General features: G+C 41.9%; 1 protein-coding gene across 1 annotated transcript; it reads right to left on the bottom strand.

The window, feature by feature from the left end:
• Window positions 1–213: 213 nt before the first annotated feature.
• On the bottom strand, window positions 214–19,892 carry FKBP4 (FKBP prolyl isomerase 4). Its single transcript, XM_075509340.1, has 10 exons — window positions 19,644–19,892; window positions 15,688–15,832; window positions 14,253–14,395; window positions 9,664–9,784; window positions 8,981–9,137; window positions 7,549–7,639; window positions 7,122–7,205; window positions 6,191–6,376; window positions 5,460–5,699; window positions 214–1,356 (listed from the first exon to the last, which is right to left on the bottom strand). The coding sequence occupies exons 1-10, from the start codon at window positions 19,725–19,727 to the stop codon at window positions 1,258–1,260; spliced, it is 1,350 nt and encodes a 449-aa protein (XP_075365455.1). The 5' UTR covers window positions 19,728–19,892; the 3' UTR covers window positions 214–1,257.
• Window positions 19,893–20,071: the final 179 nt, after the last annotated feature.

Here is a 20,071-nt window from a genome sequence, read left to right as displayed (position 1 = left end):
AAAAGTGTCCCTGCTGCTAGAAGGTCTCAGAACAGGACACTGCAGATGCTGAGTTTAACACTATGTAAGGATAAACAGAGAATGTGAGTTTGAGTACAATGTTCCATACCTGCAGACAGACAAAAAAACCACCCCAACAAAAAGCTCACACAAAACCCAAAAGCACACCTGCCCCCAAACAAGACACAACATACTGCAGAAAGAAGCAGAATATCAAGTAATAGCTTTCTTGTGAGACGGGGATAAGCAGACATTAGAACCACTCGGAAGTTTGTAGTTCATTAGGAATTAGAAGTATTTGTAATGTGTTCAACAATTATCACTTATTTTCTCTTCAAAGCCAGTCACTTTCAAGTATAAACAAATGGGGTTTTTTTTCTGGTCCAGTTTTACAACGTTGAGGGTGAAGAAGAAGGTAGCAATATGAACAGAAAATAAGCTCTATGCATAGGTTACAGACTTGCTTTTTGTACAATTTTCAGCAACATATTTTTTCCTTTTGCAAATATATGGGTAAATACTGTATCGATTGCTGTGGGAATTTTCTATGGCAATGAACAAACAACATAAAATAATCAGATACTGTGGCTACTGTACAGCTACGTGGATGAGAAAACACTGGATGACCAAAGAACAGTAAATTCTCTTCATTCTGTGCAAATTCCAATAAAAACCCACGAAAAGTTCTGTTTTCTTGAGTTTAATTGGAGCTTTATTACTTAAGCTGTGACTTCACAGTCTTCACCTTCAGCAATTTGCAAAGAGGAGGCATACAAGAAAGGTTACAACACTTAATGGAAGGGACTCCCTACTGAACGGGGGGAAGGGGGCAATGCCAAGGCAGAAGAACTGGGAGTGCCAATTTGTTCTCAAGTCTCATGTGAGGACTCCCAGAAAAGGCTGATTACTTGAAAGAAATCAAGGAAATAAATTTAGGAAGCAGACCCTGGGATTAAAGTGAGCTGGAACCAGAAAGAGACAAACACCAATGGCAAAATGCAAATAAACCAAGCAGAGTAAATCCAGACAGAACCCAAACAGTAACAGAGGCTGAATGAATAAATAAAGTCCCTAGGATTAAACCGGATTTATGCTGCCACTCAGCTTCTTCAACAGACATGTAAAGCTGTAACTGACTGTGGCATGGTGGCTTCAGCCTCTGCTCCCCTGAAGCCACTGTCCAACCAGGTAGAAAAATAAAGGTCTAATTCACTGGAAATTCTTTCATTTACAAAACTAATGGAATAGGGTTTGGTTTTATGCTTCTGTGTCAACTTCCGATTTATCTTCAACTCCATTCTGCTCATCTTTCATTTCTTCATCTTCAGTGTGGCTGGTTTGAAGAGTAGCAGCTGACTAAATAGAGAGACAAAGAAAACGTATTCCTTTGTTATACAAAATTGCTAGCATTTGCAAACAATGCCACAAACATTATTTGATTCTTACCACTAGGATACCTGGCCTCCCTGCAAGACTGAATGAAGATATTAGGACCTTCAGCCAAGAGAAACCAAAAATTTATTTGCATTTTTTCTGCATCTAAGAAACCAGGAGCAATTTATAGAGGAGGCTGAGAAATAATACTGGTGTTAGACAGTTATGATTCATAACACGGTGTGCACACGCTTGCCACGTAACACTAAGAAAGTGTTCTCCCACAAACTTAAATTCATTTAGGAAGCCTCTGCACAGAATTGCTTTCATCCTGCTTCAATTTCAATGTGATTAAATTTCAGCAATTCCTATACCCTGCCTTGTATGATGCACACTTGGACTCAAGATACAAAGAAATCTTTTTATTGCACAACTAGTTTCATGAAGAGTGACTTCAACTAGTCACTTGAACTACTCACTTCAACAGTCACTTGGATGTCCTCTGTAAGAGCTTAGCTGGAAGAAAATCTAATCTGACAAAGGTGGCTGCTCTAAAAGCCCTCTCCCTTGCTGTATCTTCCAGTCCACATAAAAAGGTGTGGAAGGCAGAGAGACATGTGGTGAGGGTCAGAGGTCAGTTTTTACAATAGGACATAACCAGCACATCCTGACCTTGCAATAATTTTCAAGCACAGTAAAGGGAGGTAGAAATGTCTTGTCCTGCTCACCTCAAAAGATAGTGCAATGAAATTGCTATTCTACCTGTCAGCCTAGCACTCTGAACCATCTGTTTTATTATGAGGTTAGACAAGAACCAGACAAGAACAACCAAGGACATAAGCATGCACTGTTGGGGGAGGGAAATAGGAGGGGAAAAAGGGGCAGAATCCTTAAACTGTTACATCAACTTAGCTGCAACAAGAAACCACAGCCAAAGAACATCCAGGTATCAAAGGTCAACCTTTCATCCTTAGAAGCATTCCGTGAAGCACACAAGAGCGAAGTCTCCTCTCCACTGAAAATCTGTTAGCTAGCAACCCTGGGCTTAAGATAAGGTGATAAACATCCTGACCTTTAAAAATTCACACTTTACATACGTGAACTATCCGAATTAATGAAAAGAACTACTGATGCAAGAGTGGCTGTCGAACTTCAACAGACCATAAGATACGCAGATATCAGGAATTTCAGAACTACAGTCCAAGCTGCCTTAGCAATCAGAAGACATTTGGTAAACAAACCCTCTTCTCCAGAATTCTTGAACTTCTCCCACCAGCACTAATAGAGAAACTGTTGGAGCTAGAGTAAAGCAACATGATAAGTGAATTAACAGGAAAACATGTTTTCTTGCAAGAAAAATCCCTGAGACTGACCTGGGGAGTAAGCGTCTTTTGTTTAGTTCCGTCAATCTCTTTTCATATAAAGCCACTCCCATTTGAGATAGGCCAGATAGCTCCGAGAAAAAACAATGTAAACACATGTACATTCCCAAGATCATCTAACTATTGAGAAGAATGAACCAGGCCAACAGCATCCTGGCTTGTATCTGAAATAGTGTGGCCAGCAGAACTAGGGAAGTGATCGTCCCCCTGTACTCGGCACTGGTGAGGCTGCACCTTGAATACCATGTTCAGTTTTGGGCCCCTCACTACAAGGAAGACGCCAAGGTGCTGGAGTGTGTCCAAAGAGGAGCAATGAAGCTGGTGAAAGGTCTAAAGAACAAGTCCTATCAGGAGCGGCTGAGGGAACTGGGGTTGTTTAGCCTGGAGAAAAGGAGGCTGAGGGGAGACCTTATCACTCTCTACAACTGCCTGAAAGGAGGTTGTAGGGAGGTGGGTGTTGGTCTTTTCTCCCAAGTAACAAGCCATAGGACAAGAGGAAATGGCCTCAACTTGTGCAATAGGAGGTTTAAGATTGGATATTAGGAAAAATTCTTCACTGAAAGGGTTATCAAGCACTGGAACAGACTACCTGGGAAGTGGTTGAGTCACCATCCCTGGAAGTATTTAAAAGACATGTAGACATGGCGCTTAGGGACATGGTTTAGTCGTGGACTTGGCAGTGTTAGGGTAACAGTTGGACTCGATGATCTTAAGGGTCTTTTCCAACCTAAATGATTCTGTGAGTCCATAAGCTGATTCTGTCCGAAGCAGATGGGAAAGCTGGAACTAAGTGCCATGTCTTTGCAGTATCCCAAACAGTCTGCAATGCAAAGACTGCGAATCTGCTTTTTGCCAATACAACTCTGCAGTCTATCTTAGGGGCTGAGGTGTACATTTTCAAAAGCACGAAGGGAGCCCTTTCATACTTTTAGTGGGTACAGCTTGTTTCAGCAAACCACTCTTCCTCTCTGAACAGCAGATCTTGCTGTGTCCCACACCTAGTGGAGGAATCCAGATTCCCAGCAGCTGTGCTAGCTGAAAGGAACCTGCACAGCAGAGCCTGACAGCTGACAATTAAAACCTGCAATTTCAAAAGTGAAGATGCCCAACAGTGAAATAATTTTGGTTTAGTTGCTGTATCTTTATCTTCCTGAGATTCTTCATTAAAGCCTACCAAAAATTAAAGTACTGTGTGGCTATATGTGACAATGTCTAAAAAGACAGAATACCTTCTTCCAGGCTCCAATGAGCAAGGACTGTTGAATCAAGCTGCTTTAGCCAGACACATAACTGCATGGACAATGACACTTTCCTCGCAGAATCAGTGGGGAATGTCTGCATTTATGTGTTTGTTTGCACTCCTCCATGAGAAGCAGAACCAAATCCACAGAATTACTGCTACTCTTTGAAGAGGAAAAAAACCAACCAAACAAAAAACCAACCCCCAAAAAACAACCCACAACCAAAAAGCCACAAAACAGAACAGCTTTCCCACCCAACCATCCAGTTAGGTGATTACCCTATGCTTACTATATGACTGCTTTAGCAGAGTAAGAGATGAAGAACAGAATACATCTGCCATTGCCTCTGGGAGATAAATTGATTTCAGATAGGTCTCATTATGAAAGATTAGGGGAGGGGGAGAAAAAGAGAGGTTTGTGAAGCATTTCATATAGGAAATTGTCAGTGGACAGTCTGAGATGGCTGAATTGTCAGGATACACTCAACTGAGGACAGCAGGCCCCCAGACAGACTCAGTGACACAGTTAACCATAGGAAATTGACATACCAGTATCTGACAATGTTTTAGATTCTCCATGCATATTCTGGCAAGGTGGACACAAAGATCTGTGAAAATAACCTCACAAGATGCAAGCTTCTGAACTCCCCAATGTTATTGAGAAAATTTGAGTGTGATAGAAATCCCAGATTTGTCTTGGAAGTTACAGGTTTACCTAGTCCTTCTGGACCATCAGATTTAAAGGAAAACAAACAGAACATTTTCTTATGATATGTGATTCTCACCAGTAACTTTGAATGTTTCTTGCTAGCTGATACAACCTTGTAATAAGCCAATTTCAAATATTGCCATGGTTAATTAAACTAGTATTTACTAAAATTCTAGTTAAAGCTTAGTAGGAAAACCATCCACACAGTAGAATAATTAATCTTCTGAGAGTCTGAATTCTGACACTTCATAATCCATCTGTGACGTTTGAGACTGAGAGCATCAACCACATCTTAATGTCTCCATGAGAAGCAAGATGGTGCTCAGCACCATCCGTATGACATACATAAGGTCTCAGTAGATGAGCCACCCAGCCACCAGAACAGACTGTTCTTCAGAAGATCAGTTCAAGGAGAATAGGCACTTTTTTTCAGTTCTTGAACATTACCATGTTTGAATCTCATCACTTCAATTGCTTTCTGTTGCAAAATCAGTTGAAATAAGTAAAAGCATTCTGTGCAATGCCTGGTAACTGCTAGTTGTCTTATTCAAACAAGACGGCCTAATCATTTTGACTGTTGACTATTTCCAGGTTCCACACACACCCCCCACATTCCCTCCCGAAGAAGCTACTTGAGTGTTCTCCCGCTATATTTATCTGTACTAAGAAGTAAGCTGAATACATACCTAATACACTATTCCTTGTCTAACACGTGACACCACCTCTTATAGTCTTCTGAAGTAGTGCTACTTACCTTTAAGTCTTTGTCAGCAAGCCTTTGGAACATGTTGGCATACATCTTTTTCTCTTTTTCATGCTGCTCCCGTATTTTTTGCTGACAAGTTACCAGTTGCACTTTGGCAGCTTTGTTACTTGGATAAAGTTGTATCACTTTCTGGAAATCTCCCCGGGCCAGTTCAAAGTCATTGACAGCCAAGTGCGCTTCTCCACGCCGGAAGAGGCCTTTTTCATTGTTGCTATCCAATTCAAGTGCCTGCATAAAAAGCCAAAACCAAACCACATTCAAGAAAATTTATTATTTTTTTAAATAATATGCAGTCAGAACACCAGAGACTGCTAGAAACTGTACCTTCTGATGTAGATTTATGAGTCTCGTCAGGGCTTACTAATAAGGCGAGTTGAATACAGTAGAAGTAATTACAAAGAGGACTGAACATAGTAGCCTATTTGACAGAGAACCAGCAAGTCTAAGATTTAGTCCTGGCTCTATTCCAGCTCTTTGAAGGACCTTTGCCAACATGACTACCTTCACCACATCTCAGTGTTTCTAAATACTTTAATATTCTCAATGTAGCAGCAAGTTAGTAAGAGATATTCAAAGGACAGTAATTATGAAAATAACCTGTTCTGCCAGCTGATAAGAAAGGCCGAACACCACATGGCCTGGTATCCCTCAACTTGTTAAAGCAAGAGAGAAACTGTCAGATTGCTTGTGCAGCTTAAGAATAAGTAAACCCTTACTACCTTGTTGCAGTTCTCCAAAGCCTGGGAATATTCCTTCAGCTTGAGATGGCACATAGCTAGATTAAGGTGGGCAGCAAGCCTCAAGCTTTTGGCTTTCGTATCCTCCTCATCAGAGAGTCCCGATTCATGCTCCAGCCACGACACAATCTTCTTATACTGTAATGCTGCCTGTTTGTATTTCCCCTCCTGTAAAAAAGGCAGTTCAATTATCACACAGCTCATCACAGTAACTTGTATCTCCCTCTTGCCCCTTCTGCTTACCTTGAGCAATAGATCTGAAAAAGATAATTCAGAGTAACCAGAAAATAACTTCTATCATAAAAAGTACACTACTTCTGGAAGCCATTCCTGCATAGGATCAGAAAATCTTCATGAATATCTACTGGTTCCCCCACTAAAGCTAGGGGTATAGGCCAGCATTGATACTTCACTCAACTCCCACCTTATATTCAAATTTTGATACAAAGCAAGGAAGATAGGGCATTTTTCAAAACAGCACAACTATTGCTGTGTCATGAAGATAATGGGAAAGTCTGCCTTTAACTGGTCAAATTGTTTGAAACAGCTTCTCCACACACCTCTACCCAAATGAATGTTGTTTATTCATAGCATTATACCACAGTAGGAACCTAAATACTGTAGCCTTGCTACTATTCAGTGTATGCCTCAAAGTTATCTGTAGGTACAGCAAACAGCTCTGACAAGAGAACTAACTCCCTGCAGAGTTAGTTCTTTGGATATTCCAGCTCTGAGGCTTGCCTTTTTTTTTTGTTTGTTTTTTTTTAAGACACCTTCCCCTCCAGGCCTCCCCGTAAAACATCACAGAGAATACCATGAACACCACTGTGAAATGACAGAAGCTGTCAATCATCTTTATCAGCTTATGACATGGACTAAGAAATGCTATTATTACTTGGGGACTGTAATTTACCTTGAAGTACTGAGTGCCTCTCTCCTTCACAATGCAGCTTTGTTCCAGCTTCTCATCTGTGTTCATTTCCCAAGACTCCTTAGCCTACTCAAACAGGAACAGTTCAAGTCAATGATAAAACTTCTGGGGAAACCAAGTGGCTATGCTGCTTCCCACTAACAGTATGGTAGAGATAGGTTTGGCAAAGCAAAGTTTTGCACTGCTACTGGAAACTGGGCTAGAGCAGGAGAGACACTGACAGCAATGGACAGGGATACAGTAAGAACAAGGACAATTTCAGCCAAGAGCTCCCAGTGTGTCATCATGTCGACAACAGTGGCTTCCCTGTTTCACATCAACGTTCAAGGATTCCATCATCCTTGTTTAAGCTGCACTCACACTTCTTCCCCCACCTCCACTTCTTCGGGACTTCACCTCTCATTCCTACCTTTTCAAAGCTTTTGAGTTTCACTTCATACTGTAGCTCTGCATCTGGAGGGATCTGAAATTTCTCCTTCCCAGCACTTCCAAAACCATAGCTGTAAGATTGGGGGGTGGGGAGGAAAAGAAACAAACAAAAAGTAAGAGTTCCGAAAATATCCATCCAGCCATATTCACTACATAGGAAGCTGGAGGCAAAAACCCCATGCAAGCCTGGGATGCCTATACAGCATTATAACAAGACATAAAGGCTTGAAGAATTCTGGATACTGTTCTAAAATTAGCAAGCACAAGGTAGAAGACAGCTGGAGAAACCTGGGGTTAATTTTGTTAATCTCTAGGTTACCAGTTACTTTTTTTTTTTTTTTTTAAAAGCTTGTGTGAAGGAAAAGCAGGTTCTCTCTCCATCAAGAAAAAAAAAAATGCTTTCAAGTTATACACATCTTGCTTTATATTCATGGTCCGAGACTGGATGTTTCCTTCAGACCATCTGTATTTTAGTACTATTCTCAGAAAAGCAAAGACAACAATACAGAGATTAAGTTAACAGCTGTACACTTCACATACTGCCCATCAGCTGATTAACAGTAAATGCCTACAGAAAGGTTCTGCACTGCAACCCCAGTAAGCTGCTGCATATAAGCAGGAAAACCCTCAAGATCAGATTGCTTTGCTTTTCTTCTCCCATCAGGTTCAGTTCCAGTTTAAAAAACTTAAAATGAAAACTGAAATGAATTAAAGTTTGATGGAAACAATCAGCGCAAACTCCACTTGTTTCAGATGTGTTCTTACTGCAAAGAGAAAATTCTGCTTATATCCAAGACTTTTTAAGGTTACGATATTGGGTAGTCATACATCTCAGTTAGGTGTTCTTAGTCTCAGAGAATTCTCATAATGGTCCAAGGTTTGGATAATAACTTTGCCTTGTATGTCACAGGAATCTTGAAGGTCTTTTCCAAAAGGCTTTCAGAATACTAGTGAACATTTTCTACAGACAAAGGATTTCTGGTACTCTTTACTAACCACACCACCACTAGCTATCTGGTCACATCAGGCTGCTCAGAAGGCTCATCAGCTCTTTTCCTATTCTGAGGCTGTTCTTTAGGTATCTTTATATGTACTGCTGCACAGTAAGTACTGTTTCATTAAGAGGGACCACAAAAATGTAAGTTAGAGACCAACAGTATTTTTTGTTTTTTAATATCCACCGAGATCAACACTGTAGAGACTTAAGTAAATTTCTTTTGGAGTGCTACTGCTTCACAACCTAGTGGCAAAGCAATCTTAGCTTCATACTTTTCATACATCAAACTTTTGGGGCTGATCAAGTTCTTACTACAGTACTGAAAAAAGCTGAAAGGCATCATAACAAAACACTTAATTCTTGCCAGATGCTTAGTATAAGCTCTTCAAGTATCAAAAGATGAGAAACAGCATACTTAGGTTTGAGATAGAACACAGATTCCTCCGATTTCTCCATTTTTTGAATTGCTTTCTCCAGACCATGAGGAAGATCATAGTTGTCACCTTCTCCGATCTCAAACCGCAATTCCCGCCTGTCAAAAACACGATCTCCATATCGGCCTTCAAACTGGACTGGTAACAAAAAAGAGAACAACCCAGAGATGTAAGGGGCAGGTAGCACAGGTAATACAGGGAGTGCCAAAGCCTCCTCCTACACAGTCTTTTCTCTTTTAACAGCTATCTATGCATGGTGGCTACTGGCAGCAAATAGAACTGCTGCTAAACTTAATAAACCCTTTTATTGGTTCATCTATGTATTTTTTTTTTTCACTCCAACAAGTGCCAGAACTACTTCCCCTCTCCCTCCTTCCTCAGCAAATGGAAATACTTTATTAGACTCATCTACCTTTTGTGATCAGATAAGCACTTTATCAGATTCAGTATCTCTGGAGATCACAGTTGCTGCTGGAAAATGTAAACCTCGCTAGAAATAAGAGAACGAAAGCTTACTCTAGGTTGTTAAGTTACTTAGTAAAGGAAAGAGAAGCCACGTATTCCTCACGTATTCCTCTCTCTCAGGGCAAGGAGTTGTAAATTGGGAAAAAGGTTCTGGCCTCCCACACGGTAACCCCATTTACTATTTGTGTAACATACTTACTCTCTACAAGCGCACCCTCATTGGGCTTGGAGTAGCCTTCGCCTTTTTTACGGATTCTTCGGATGATGCCACCATCTTCATCATCAGTGAGGTCCTCCCCCTTGAACTCAAAAAGTTCTATCTGTGGAAGGAAGAAAAGCCTTGCATTTATTCTCATCACATCAATTCAGTAACTCACAGAATTTGTTCTCCAGAGATCTTTCAAACTATAGCTGTTCAGGAAGCCACTATCTTAGTTAATGCCCTGTAAGATATTAGATAGCAAAGGCTATGAAGATGCTGTATTCAGTAGATACTGGATGGACACTTACTGAAGAGTTTCAGATTATATTTGGGCCTTCACAGCTTTTTTCTCCAGCAATCTTGGTCTCCCGATACTACAAATTAGATCCTTTAATTGAAAGGACTGTGAACCTGGCATCTGAATAAAGCTTACATGAGCCACAATGCTTACGAACTACTGCAAAAAAAAAAAAAATTCTACTGGCTTCTGTAATAGTATTTTTGCTTATGTCTGCAGGCAGAAGTATGGATAGTAATTTTTGAGCTTGAGGTTTTGTTTGGGTTTTGCTTTTTTTCTTTTTTTTTTTTTACTATGAGGGGAAATAATTTTTGAACACATTAAGCCAGGAAGAATTTGCTCTCAGCTACCACTTTGCAGTGCTACCACACTGATCAGCAGCTGTCACACCCTCTTACTCTACAGTCGAGTAGAATCACCAGTAGTGTCACTGCATCCAAGGGCCAGGGAGGTTTCTAAGTAATGCAAGGACAAAAGGAACAGGAAAATTAAATATAAAGATGCAATCCTTATCCTTAATTCCTGATTATACCCTTAATTCTATGTATGGTCCAATTCAGAACAACTTTAAAGTGCTTGCAATGGAGCCCAAACTGATTCCAAATGCTTATCCTGCAATGTTAAAACAAATTCAACAATATCTTTTCAGACTTCAGCTATTCCCCACCTGTTTCTTCATCCTCCTATTCTTGCACCACAGGACAATAGTTTCAAAACTTCTGTGTCATTCTCCCTTGCATGCCTGAACAGAGTTAGTGTCCTCTTTTTACTCATTGCATCTTCCCCTCTAGTCTTGCCTTATCATTGTGTATTGTGGGATCATTTGAGAAAAAAAAATTATTTCCAAAAGAATGGTAAAACAAAAAAACATGATCTGGCCCACGTTTAACCTAACCTTTGTTGCTGTAACAAATTGTTTAGAATTTTTAAGGGCCGGTGTCAACGTAGGAGGTAACTATCCAGCCTGAATCTTCACACGCCCTCCAAAGTCTCTAATGCAAATCAGTTTGAAGTAGGAGTACCCTGACAAGATGGAAAAATAGCATAGTCAGAGAAGAAATTTGTTGTTGCTGCTATGAAATTAAGAAAAAAAAAAATCTTTTGCTATCCTATGTTTGAGTAAAACAATAGTAAAAACAGCACAAAAGAGCAAGCCATTATAATCAGTATTGTTTAGATTAAGTACCTCGTTTAAAAAAAAAAAAAGTTCAGGCTAATGCTCTGGAGGTTCATGAGACTGGACTTAAGATACCTGGAATGCAAAAGGAATTGAAGATTCACCAGCACAAAAAGTACTTCCACTTTGTATTTTGATGGATACTTAATAACAAATAATATTCTGGTCTTCTCTTCAGCCTATCTGAAACAAGCTAAGTCACTCCAGAACATCCCACTGGTGACCATACAGGGTTCCCCCCCCTTTTTTTTTTTACCTGAACAACAGTATTCTATGGAGGAATCTCTCTATTTATATTGCTCAGCAAAAGCAATCATGAGGAAGAAGAAACAAAAAACAAACCAGAAGACATCCATTATTTCAGGTCATAACCAAATGCTGATGTGGTGATGCCACAGCTACAAAATCTTTTAACCTGAGTTTTAGAGGGTCCTTTTTAAGCCAACTCATACAAAATTTTGGTATGGTGATGGTACTTGAAGAGGAACCATTGTTTTAAATAATAAAATGGAAACATAGGAGCAAGACTAAAGAAAGTGGAAACTTAAGGGATTTTAAGTCCCTGAGAGTCATACTAGTCAGAAATTACTCCTACCTAATAAAACATAGGAAAACTTTCTGGATCTAAGTTCCACCACCCCACCCACCCAATTCAGGACACACCCCACACTCCTTATTTGTTGTAGCCAGTCATCTGCAGGCCATTTTGTTAGGGAAGCACAAAACCATCATAGGCAGCTTCAGTGCTTTTCTTTCTTTCTCCTTTTTCTCCTCTAACATTACTGCTCAGGCAGGCATTAGGGGATATAAAGGGTCATGAATGAAACACTACTTTTATCTAACCAGTACCTAGAAGATGGAGATGTCAGACTGGCATCATTAAGGACAACCTAGTGGGAAGTGAAGCATCTGGATGACTCTATCAAGATAGACTCAGCAGTACTCCGATGAAACAAATCCCATCTTGCAGTTAGTACTTTTATTTATCAAAAGGTTAGGTATTATCTCTTGTTCCAGGACAACAATATAGCATCCTGTGTACTAGTGCTAAGCCCTTAAGAATGCTTTCTTAAGCTGCCAAGGTAGAAGGTCTTGAGCTTTGAGAAACTGCTCGCAGACAGTAAAAAGCAGAGAAACTGAACGTCTTCAATAATTGCTACACTAAAGTTCAGTTTGTTTTTCATTTCCCTCAACCAAAATGAAGTGAGTAGAAAAATGTGGAGGGGTAGGGGGAAAAAAAAAAAAACAGTAGAGTTTGCATTTGAATCATCAGGTCAGAACACAGTAAATGCGTTAAGCGTTTTTATCTCCCCCTTCGATCCTGCCCTATATTACACTTCGTATCACTTGCATTTTTGCAAAGCACACAGCATTCCAGCATGTATAGTTTGATCCAGTATGAATAAGCCATGAATATCTTCAGATTTATATATATTTAAAAAATGCTGTTTAAGAAAAGCTTTACAAGATAATTATTTTTCAACAGTCAACTGCAGAAATAACGGCATTGATTCTGATGTACTCAAAATGAGTAAGTTCTCATCCCTTAGTGGCCTGGGATACTACCTGCTGGCAGTATTTTTTGAACCCTTCTGCACAACATACATCTTTAATACTATTACTCACAAGTTCATGGAAAAAAGAAATGGAGATACTATCCAAATGTAATACAAATACAATATCCAACTATGTTTAATTTACCCTTCTTAGCAGATAACTCAATTGTTTCCATTAAAAGCTTTCAGTCCCTACTCCATGAGCTGTTTTTACCTCACATACTAGACAAAACTATCTTAGAGCTATCAGAGCTTAAAAAATTTCCTTATGCCCCCAACGTAGGAGTCCATTCCATTTATTATTTTAGAATGAAGTCATTTTAAACATCACACTTAAAAAGAGTCCATCTGGCTTCTCTCAGGTGCAATTAATTTTAAAGTATTTCTTGGAAAATTGAACTGTTTCAACAATAAGAAAAATATATCCTCTCAAAACACGGTTTAGACTGTTTGTCAGAGCATGCTCCAGGAACAGCTTTAATATCATCCTCTATGGAAAAATCAAGCACAAGTCTCAGCATTCTGAGCAACCACTGTCACTACTGAAATAATACACGAGAGAGCTGCTATTTCCACCCCCTTTTGGAATGGGCGGGGGGTGGTGGGGAAGGTGCCTTAAAGATCACTAGGAAACAAATTCTGTCGTCTACTGGTGAGGGTAAGAAATACCCATGCTAATTGGCTCCGTGCTTACCAAGACATGCACTTCACCTCCCAGGAGACCAACTGTCCATGTGAATTGTAAAACTACCATTACCCAGACACCAAACTAAAGACTGCTGAATCTGTCACAGGGACCAAGTGTGTAAAAATGACTTTCTACGATGGTAAGATATACCAATGTAGCCTGGATCCACAGACAGACTTTGGTAATCAACAAGCAACGTGAATCCAAACTGTTCTTACGGTGCTTTAAGGCTTATTAAAATGCTCAGTTCTACAGAAAACAGAGTTCATGGTTGCAGGGCTGTTCTAATACACTTCATATTGTAGCAGTTTATATGGGGTAATTGTCTCTTTTCTCCCCCAAAGAGCTCGTAAAAGATTGTGTTAATATTGCAGAGAAAACATAAAAAAAAGTATGAAAAATATATTACTGAGGATGTTAATTGCTCTTTCTGTTGTTGAAAACTTCATAATGTTTAACATAAGTATCATTACTTTGAGGCTTATAAAGTGGAAAGCAGATTAAAGATTTCATTTTTTCAACTACTTCAGAGTCCGCCACTGAGACGGGCCTCCCCTCTCCTGCCCCGCCCCCAACCTGCACTCTCCTACAGTGAATCATTCCATAACTGTAAAATTAAAACTATGAACACTGGAATACATTCAAGTATTTTAAAAACTCCAAAACAAGGGAACCTGAGCCACTGCAGATCAGTAGCAGCCAGATTAGAACTCTATGCTTTGCCCACACTACCATAATTGACCATATTTTTCTATTTAGAAAACCTCACATTCCTGTTTTGACAGAATATTACATCACACATTTTCTACAGTGAAATATGATTTTTGTTTGTTTCTCAAGCCTACAGTTTTAGTGACTGTCTCTCACCTCAAAAATCAGTGTAGCATTAGGAGGTATCTTTGGGGGACTCCCAGCTGAGCCATAAGCGTATTCTGGTTTACATGTAATCCGACAGATTTCACCAACCTTCATAGTCGCCACAGCAATGTCCCATGCTTTGATCACCTCACCTATGCAAGTCAAATTTCAATCACAATTGTTAGGCACACATGAAAGACAAGACCAGATGTAAAACTGAGCATCATCACTTTTACTATACAAAAGCTAAGACAGAGCAGAACTACTGAAAGACTTGTGCTCACTCTGATTTATGTACATCAGTTTTAACCCTAATCAAATTATAAAGTTACCTGGGGACTCAAATTTGGCTAAATTTCTTCATTCTAGGTGTAGTGATTCTTTTCCTCCCCTTACTTCCTCACCTATAGAGAATACAAGTCATCTGAACACAGACACAGGCTGAAGTGCTTGGTACAATCTCAAGTGCGAGGAAATAACAATAAACTCTTTGAAGAGGAAGGTCTTAGGGTGAGAGATTGCCTGCTCATATTTTGAAAACAATCCAAAACAACAGCCTTTTCTCTCTGTACTTTTATCAGTTGGCAAAGAGCAGCATGAGTAGTAACTAAAAGTTACATGCACTTGTAACAGAAAGGGGGAGGAAAGCAGGAGAAGTAGTATTCCTTCTAAAGCCAAAAGTGAACAGAAGCTGGAACCTCAAGTAACAAAATCCTATCTCTTACTCAAGCTCTCCTACTTGCTGCTCCTTTCAACTCAATCAAGCAGCCTTTCTATTAGTCTTGTATTAATAGGTACACTTCATATAATCTCAAATTTCAGTACACTGCAGAATTTACCTTCCAAATAAAAAAAAGCAGCAGGTAAGGAACTGCCAGGGAAAAACTCAGATTAAGTAGTAAGATTTGCTGGAGCAAGGATGTTTGGATTTTTGCATTCAAAAAGTGAAGGCTTTTGATAATGAAGAGATGCACTGCTTCAAGATCTATATTTGGGTTAATTTGGGAACTTCGGGGGAAAAGGGAGTACGTTTCATCATGCTGCAGCTGACAGCTGCCCCCATGCACCCTGTCCCAGTATCTGGTCACAATTAAATACTCCTGAATTTGAGTCTTCTGCCAAAAAAACAATCAACAAAATGCACATTCTGGCTATTTAACTACCCTTTATCACCACGCTTCAGGGCAAATTTGCTCCCCTGGAGTGCTTGGTCTAAGGCCCATGAATTCTTCAGCAGGCTTTATCAAGGGGCTACACAGTCTTCTCATTCAGAAAAATCTCAAAGCCATTCTACGACAATAAACCTTGAACTCTGAAAACAAGTTTAAATAGCAAATTTAACATGCAAAGGAGCCACACATGCAAGGTAATTCCATCTCAATTATTACCAAAACTGATCAATACCAAACACAAGATATTACCTTTACCAAACACAAGATATTACCTTTCCCCAAGTCAAATGAAAATTTGTCTCTCCTGTCCAGACTGGAGTCAAACTTTGTACCATCAAGAAGCCATCCTGTGTAATGGACGGTCACTTTATCACCTATCATCGGAGACTCTGTCCCACTGCCTTCTCTCTTGACAACCTGAGAAAAACAGTAAGGAACATTAAGATGATGAAAACTAAGTCTGCCTATTGGACGTTAATTCCATTTACTTAGACGCACGCGTTATCATATTCAGTAGATAAAGAATTTGCAGGTTTACTTCAGTTATTTGGAAATGGACTGACTATCTACAGATTAGCAGTGTTGCAAAGGCAGGAACCTCAAGATGGCTCTGCTGTGATACGAGAACTTAACTGGCAACAGTTGGCACCAGCCTACAGATCTCTGCATCTATAGTTAGCAATGTCACTTACCTTTCCTCAACAAGATTTTAAACGTTCTTGAAACTTAATCAGGTAAAGCATTAGGCAGGGTTTTTTTGCTTTATTCAAGTACCTTCCTCACCACCACTCTACCATTACCCCCAAGTTCAGTGTTCTAGGCAAAGCATTTAAACAAGAAAATGAGCTGGTTCTTTCCATGCAAAGCCTATCCTAACACGTAATCTGAGATTACTCAAGTTAAACCAGACAGTTTAACAAAGGTTAACAGTATCTCAACCCAACGCAGGTTAGTTCTAGCAGCCAACACAGTAACACTTAAGAATTCTTATATTATATTAATTTTGTCTCCCCACAACTCTGACACAGATTGCCAGCACCCCAATTTCACATACAGCTGCAAGGACTTGATTTTCTTCTCAAGAGGTTCCCCTGCCTAGCTAGCAAGACCAGCATCAACTAATCTACACTATACAAAAAGCAAGACTGGCCAATCTCTCTGGTGTTCATTTCAAATGTATATAAAAATAGGGAATAATACTGACATATCTCACAGGGCAAGGATATTAAGCTTTACCCGTAACAGGATTCCTGAAGTTCAAATCTGAGTTTTCTCCAATACTGATTGAAACCATCTAGCTCCAAGCCAAAGCTCTGCATTACTTTAGCCAGGCAAAAGAGAACCAATGAAGGACCCTATTTGCTTGCATCTAGAGAGACCTGGAAAACATACTGTTCATACAAGATAGACATTTGTTCAAGGGCAGTTACACAGAAGTATGGATTGGTGTCCCTCCTTTAAAGAAAAGCTATAGAAAGGTCATGCTTCAATACCAATTATGTTTTTCACCCAAGGAAGCAGACCCTTAGGAATCTTCTTCCCAAATTTAAACTTCTTGCAACCAACCACTGTCAATCTCCTACTTTGCCTCCCACCATCCCTGCAACTGACTACACGACTGAAACGCCAGCACCATCCACACAAAGCCAAAGCAACGTGGACAGCTTCTGTCAGACTCTTAACAAGCTGAAAGCACCTCACTGGATGCATAAAAGAGAAAGGAAAAAAAAAAAAACCCAGAAAAAAATACTACCTGCTCAGTTTCCTAGGGAAGAGAATGCTCAGTGTGAAAAGGGATGTCTGACCTCACACAGCACACCATCCCCTTACCCTGCACCACCTCAGTGCTACAGCACTTACTAGCATTACAGAACTAATCTACTGATTTCTCCCCCAAGGAAGGCAAAAATTCAAGCAACCGCTCTCAGAGATAAGGGAACAGAGACCTATGAAAATAACGTGAATGTGGTAACCAACCTAAACTACATCATGCATATATATATATATTATATATATATAAAGATATATAAAAAAGTGGATCCAAACTAGTAATTTTAAAGCAGCCAATCTGAAGTCACTTTGAAATAATAACCGCATTTAATGGAAATTCACTAATCTTTTTGAAATGCCATATTCTTGTACTGTCATACCAAGTTATCCAACATGAAAGTAATGAATATCTCATTTTCAGTATTTATATAATATTACTCTTTCACATTTATTTAATTTTCAAGAGACTGAAGTTCCATACACTCAGTATGGCATCCCTATTTTCCATAGGGTTTACATTTCCCTTTCAGATAGGGAAACCTGATTTTTCTGTTCATATTGTGATTGCAAATATTTCTATTTCTAAACTTAAATACTTAGACTAGAAATAGTGCAAGCATATTCAGCAATACCAGGTAAAAACCTCTGGATACTATTCTGATACAAAGCTAATGAACAAATAATAATAAAAAACCCACTCTCCTGGAATCAGTGCAATGATAGCAGTACAGAATTGATGTAGTTTAGTTCAGAGTCAGACCCTTGCTTTGAATGGGTGTATTCTGTACTCCAGCAATTACTAGAAAAATAAAATCCATGAAGGCTGGACTTCATGACCTCTACAGGCTTTTGCCTTATCAATTCACAATCTCACCTTTTTTGAGGTTTTCACAACCTCAGTTCTTTTGCCAGTATTTTCTCCTCCCCTCCTTTTAAAAAAATAATAATAATTAAAAAATCACCTGCTGCTTCTCCATCATCAAAAGGGGGGTACTGCGTGGAGTAGGCAGACACTCACTACCTTTTACCATGCTCAGGGATCTGAGATACGAGAGACCTGCAGGCAGCTTCCTGGGCAGCCATGCAGATGATAACCCTAACCTGATACTGTGCTACATGCAAAAAATAAAAACTCTCACCAAAGCATGTTAGCAGCAAACATGGAAAGGCAGCATATAGAAGCCAACCGCACATCTTCAATGAGACCCCTGATACCCTCCCTGGAGACACCACCTCTATGACAAACGCAGAATCTGAAGCCAGAAGGCTCTAAAGGTTAAAACCAGAATTTTGTCTTTGCTGTGGTGCTGCTTTTCTTCTTCCAAACACTGTAACTCTGACATTTCACCGCGATTAAAAAATGCTTCTAGTGATTGTTAAAGTTTTTAAGAGCGACTAAAGAAGTTTCTAGAGATATGGAAATAAGAAATATCTGACAGAGGAAGTTAGTGCAACTCCCCCTCATGGTATAGATTCTGCTACCCTTACCAACTGACTGCCCAGTACAAAGGAAAGAAGCCAGACTACCGGCATTCTCAAGACACGGCACAAACCGCGACCGCAGCCAGCTTTACCAATGACCTCACCTGCAGTTTGCTAATAGCTAGCTTTCCCCCTGAAGCTGAACCAACGGGCAGCCTTTCCGGCTCCTGCCGCCGGGGTGCATTTACATCAGGCCCACATGTACAATGCACCATCTCAGGTTTGAGAGGCTGCTCCTACCAAGACGGAGAGCCCCATTTTCAGAGTCTTAAAGACAAGCAAAAGTAGGCAGCGCAGCACTCCTTTGCACCAGCTACGAACGTATACGAAATGCACGTGACCTTCCGAGGCACCATCTTTAATTCCCAGCCCCCGAACACGTGCTGGGGGGCGGCGGCGGACCCGGACCCGGACCCCCCAAAACAAGCCGTGCGGGCAGAGCCGCACCCTGCGAGGCGGGCGGAGAGCCCGGCCCGGCGCCCCCTCGCCCACCCCGGCCCCGGGGAAAAGCCCGAAGGCAGCGAGAAGCGCCTCTCCCCTCCGCAGCCCCCCGTGACCCCGGGGTTTCCTAGCGAGCGGCTCGGGCTGCGGCTCGCCCCGGCCGGGCCGGGGGAGGCTGGGAGCGGGGAGCTGCCGGCTGCGCCGCCGCCGCGTGGGAGCCCCCGCGGGCGGGCAGCGCGTGCGCGGCCGAGGCGGCCTCCCGCCCTCCCCGCGCGCCGCCGCTAATGTTTAATCGCCAGGGCAGCGCGAGCCTGCCGGCCGGCGGGCGGCCGGACATCCCGGTAGCGGCCTTGTCCCCTTGCCCTCAGGGGACAAAACGGGTCCCTGCGGGGGCAGGGCGCCCGGGGAGCGCCGCTCGCAGGCGAGGAGGGACCGGGCCCCCCCCCGCTGGCGCGCGGACCCCTCTCCCGCGGCCTCCGAGTCAGTGCGGGGGGATGATGGGGACGGGGAGCGGCCGCCCGCAGCCGCCGGGTACCTTGAGGACGCCCTCATCCCGCTTGGGGGTGATGTCCGCCCCCTCCAAGGGAGCCCCGTCCGCTTTCATCTCCTCCGCCGTCATCCCGCCTGCCGCTGCCACCGCTGCGCAGGGAAGGGCCGCCTCGCGGGGTCGGGGTCGGGGTCGGCACCGGCCTCCCGCCGGGCTGGGGCTAGCGCCGCGCTGCGCCTCCGGCTCCGAGCAGCGCGGGCGGGGGCAGACACCGCGCGCCTCCTTCCCCCTTGCCTTCGCCGCAGTGCCGGCCCTCGGTCGGCTGGGAGGAGGAAGGGGAGGGGAGAGGGAGGGACCGAGAAGTTTCTAGAGAGGCAGCCGGGCTGCCGCAAAGCGCCCGGCCGTGCCAGGGGCCGGGGTGAAAGTGCGCGTCGCCCCTGGGGGCGGAGAGGCCATCGCCGGCGGGCCTGGACGCG

Source organism: Mycteria americana, chromosome 1, assembly GCF_035582795.1.
Source record: "Mycteria americana isolate JAX WOST 10 ecotype Jacksonville Zoo and Gardens chromosome 1, USCA_MyAme_1.0, whole genome shotgun sequence".
NCBI lineage: Eukaryota > Metazoa > Chordata > Aves > Ciconiiformes > Ciconiidae > Mycteria > Mycteria americana.
Note: the sequence above shows the minus strand (reverse complement) of the source record. Positions and strands in the feature narration are given on the sequence as shown.

Bases quoted from the DNA above. Each gene is read 5' to 3' on its own strand.
- FKBP4 (XM_075509340.1), bottom strand. From the start codon at position 19,727: ATGACGGCGGAGGAGATGAAAGCGGACGGGGCTCCCTTGGAGGGGGCG. The intron at 14,396-15,687 runs GTAATATCTTGT...TGACTTGCATAG, and splicing joins TTCATTTGACTTGGGGAAAG to GTGAGGTGATCAAAGCATGG. The intron at 1,357-5,459 runs GTAAGTAGCACT...CTCTCTATTTAG, and splicing joins TTGCTGACAAAGACTTAAAG to TCAGCTGCTACTCTTCAAAC.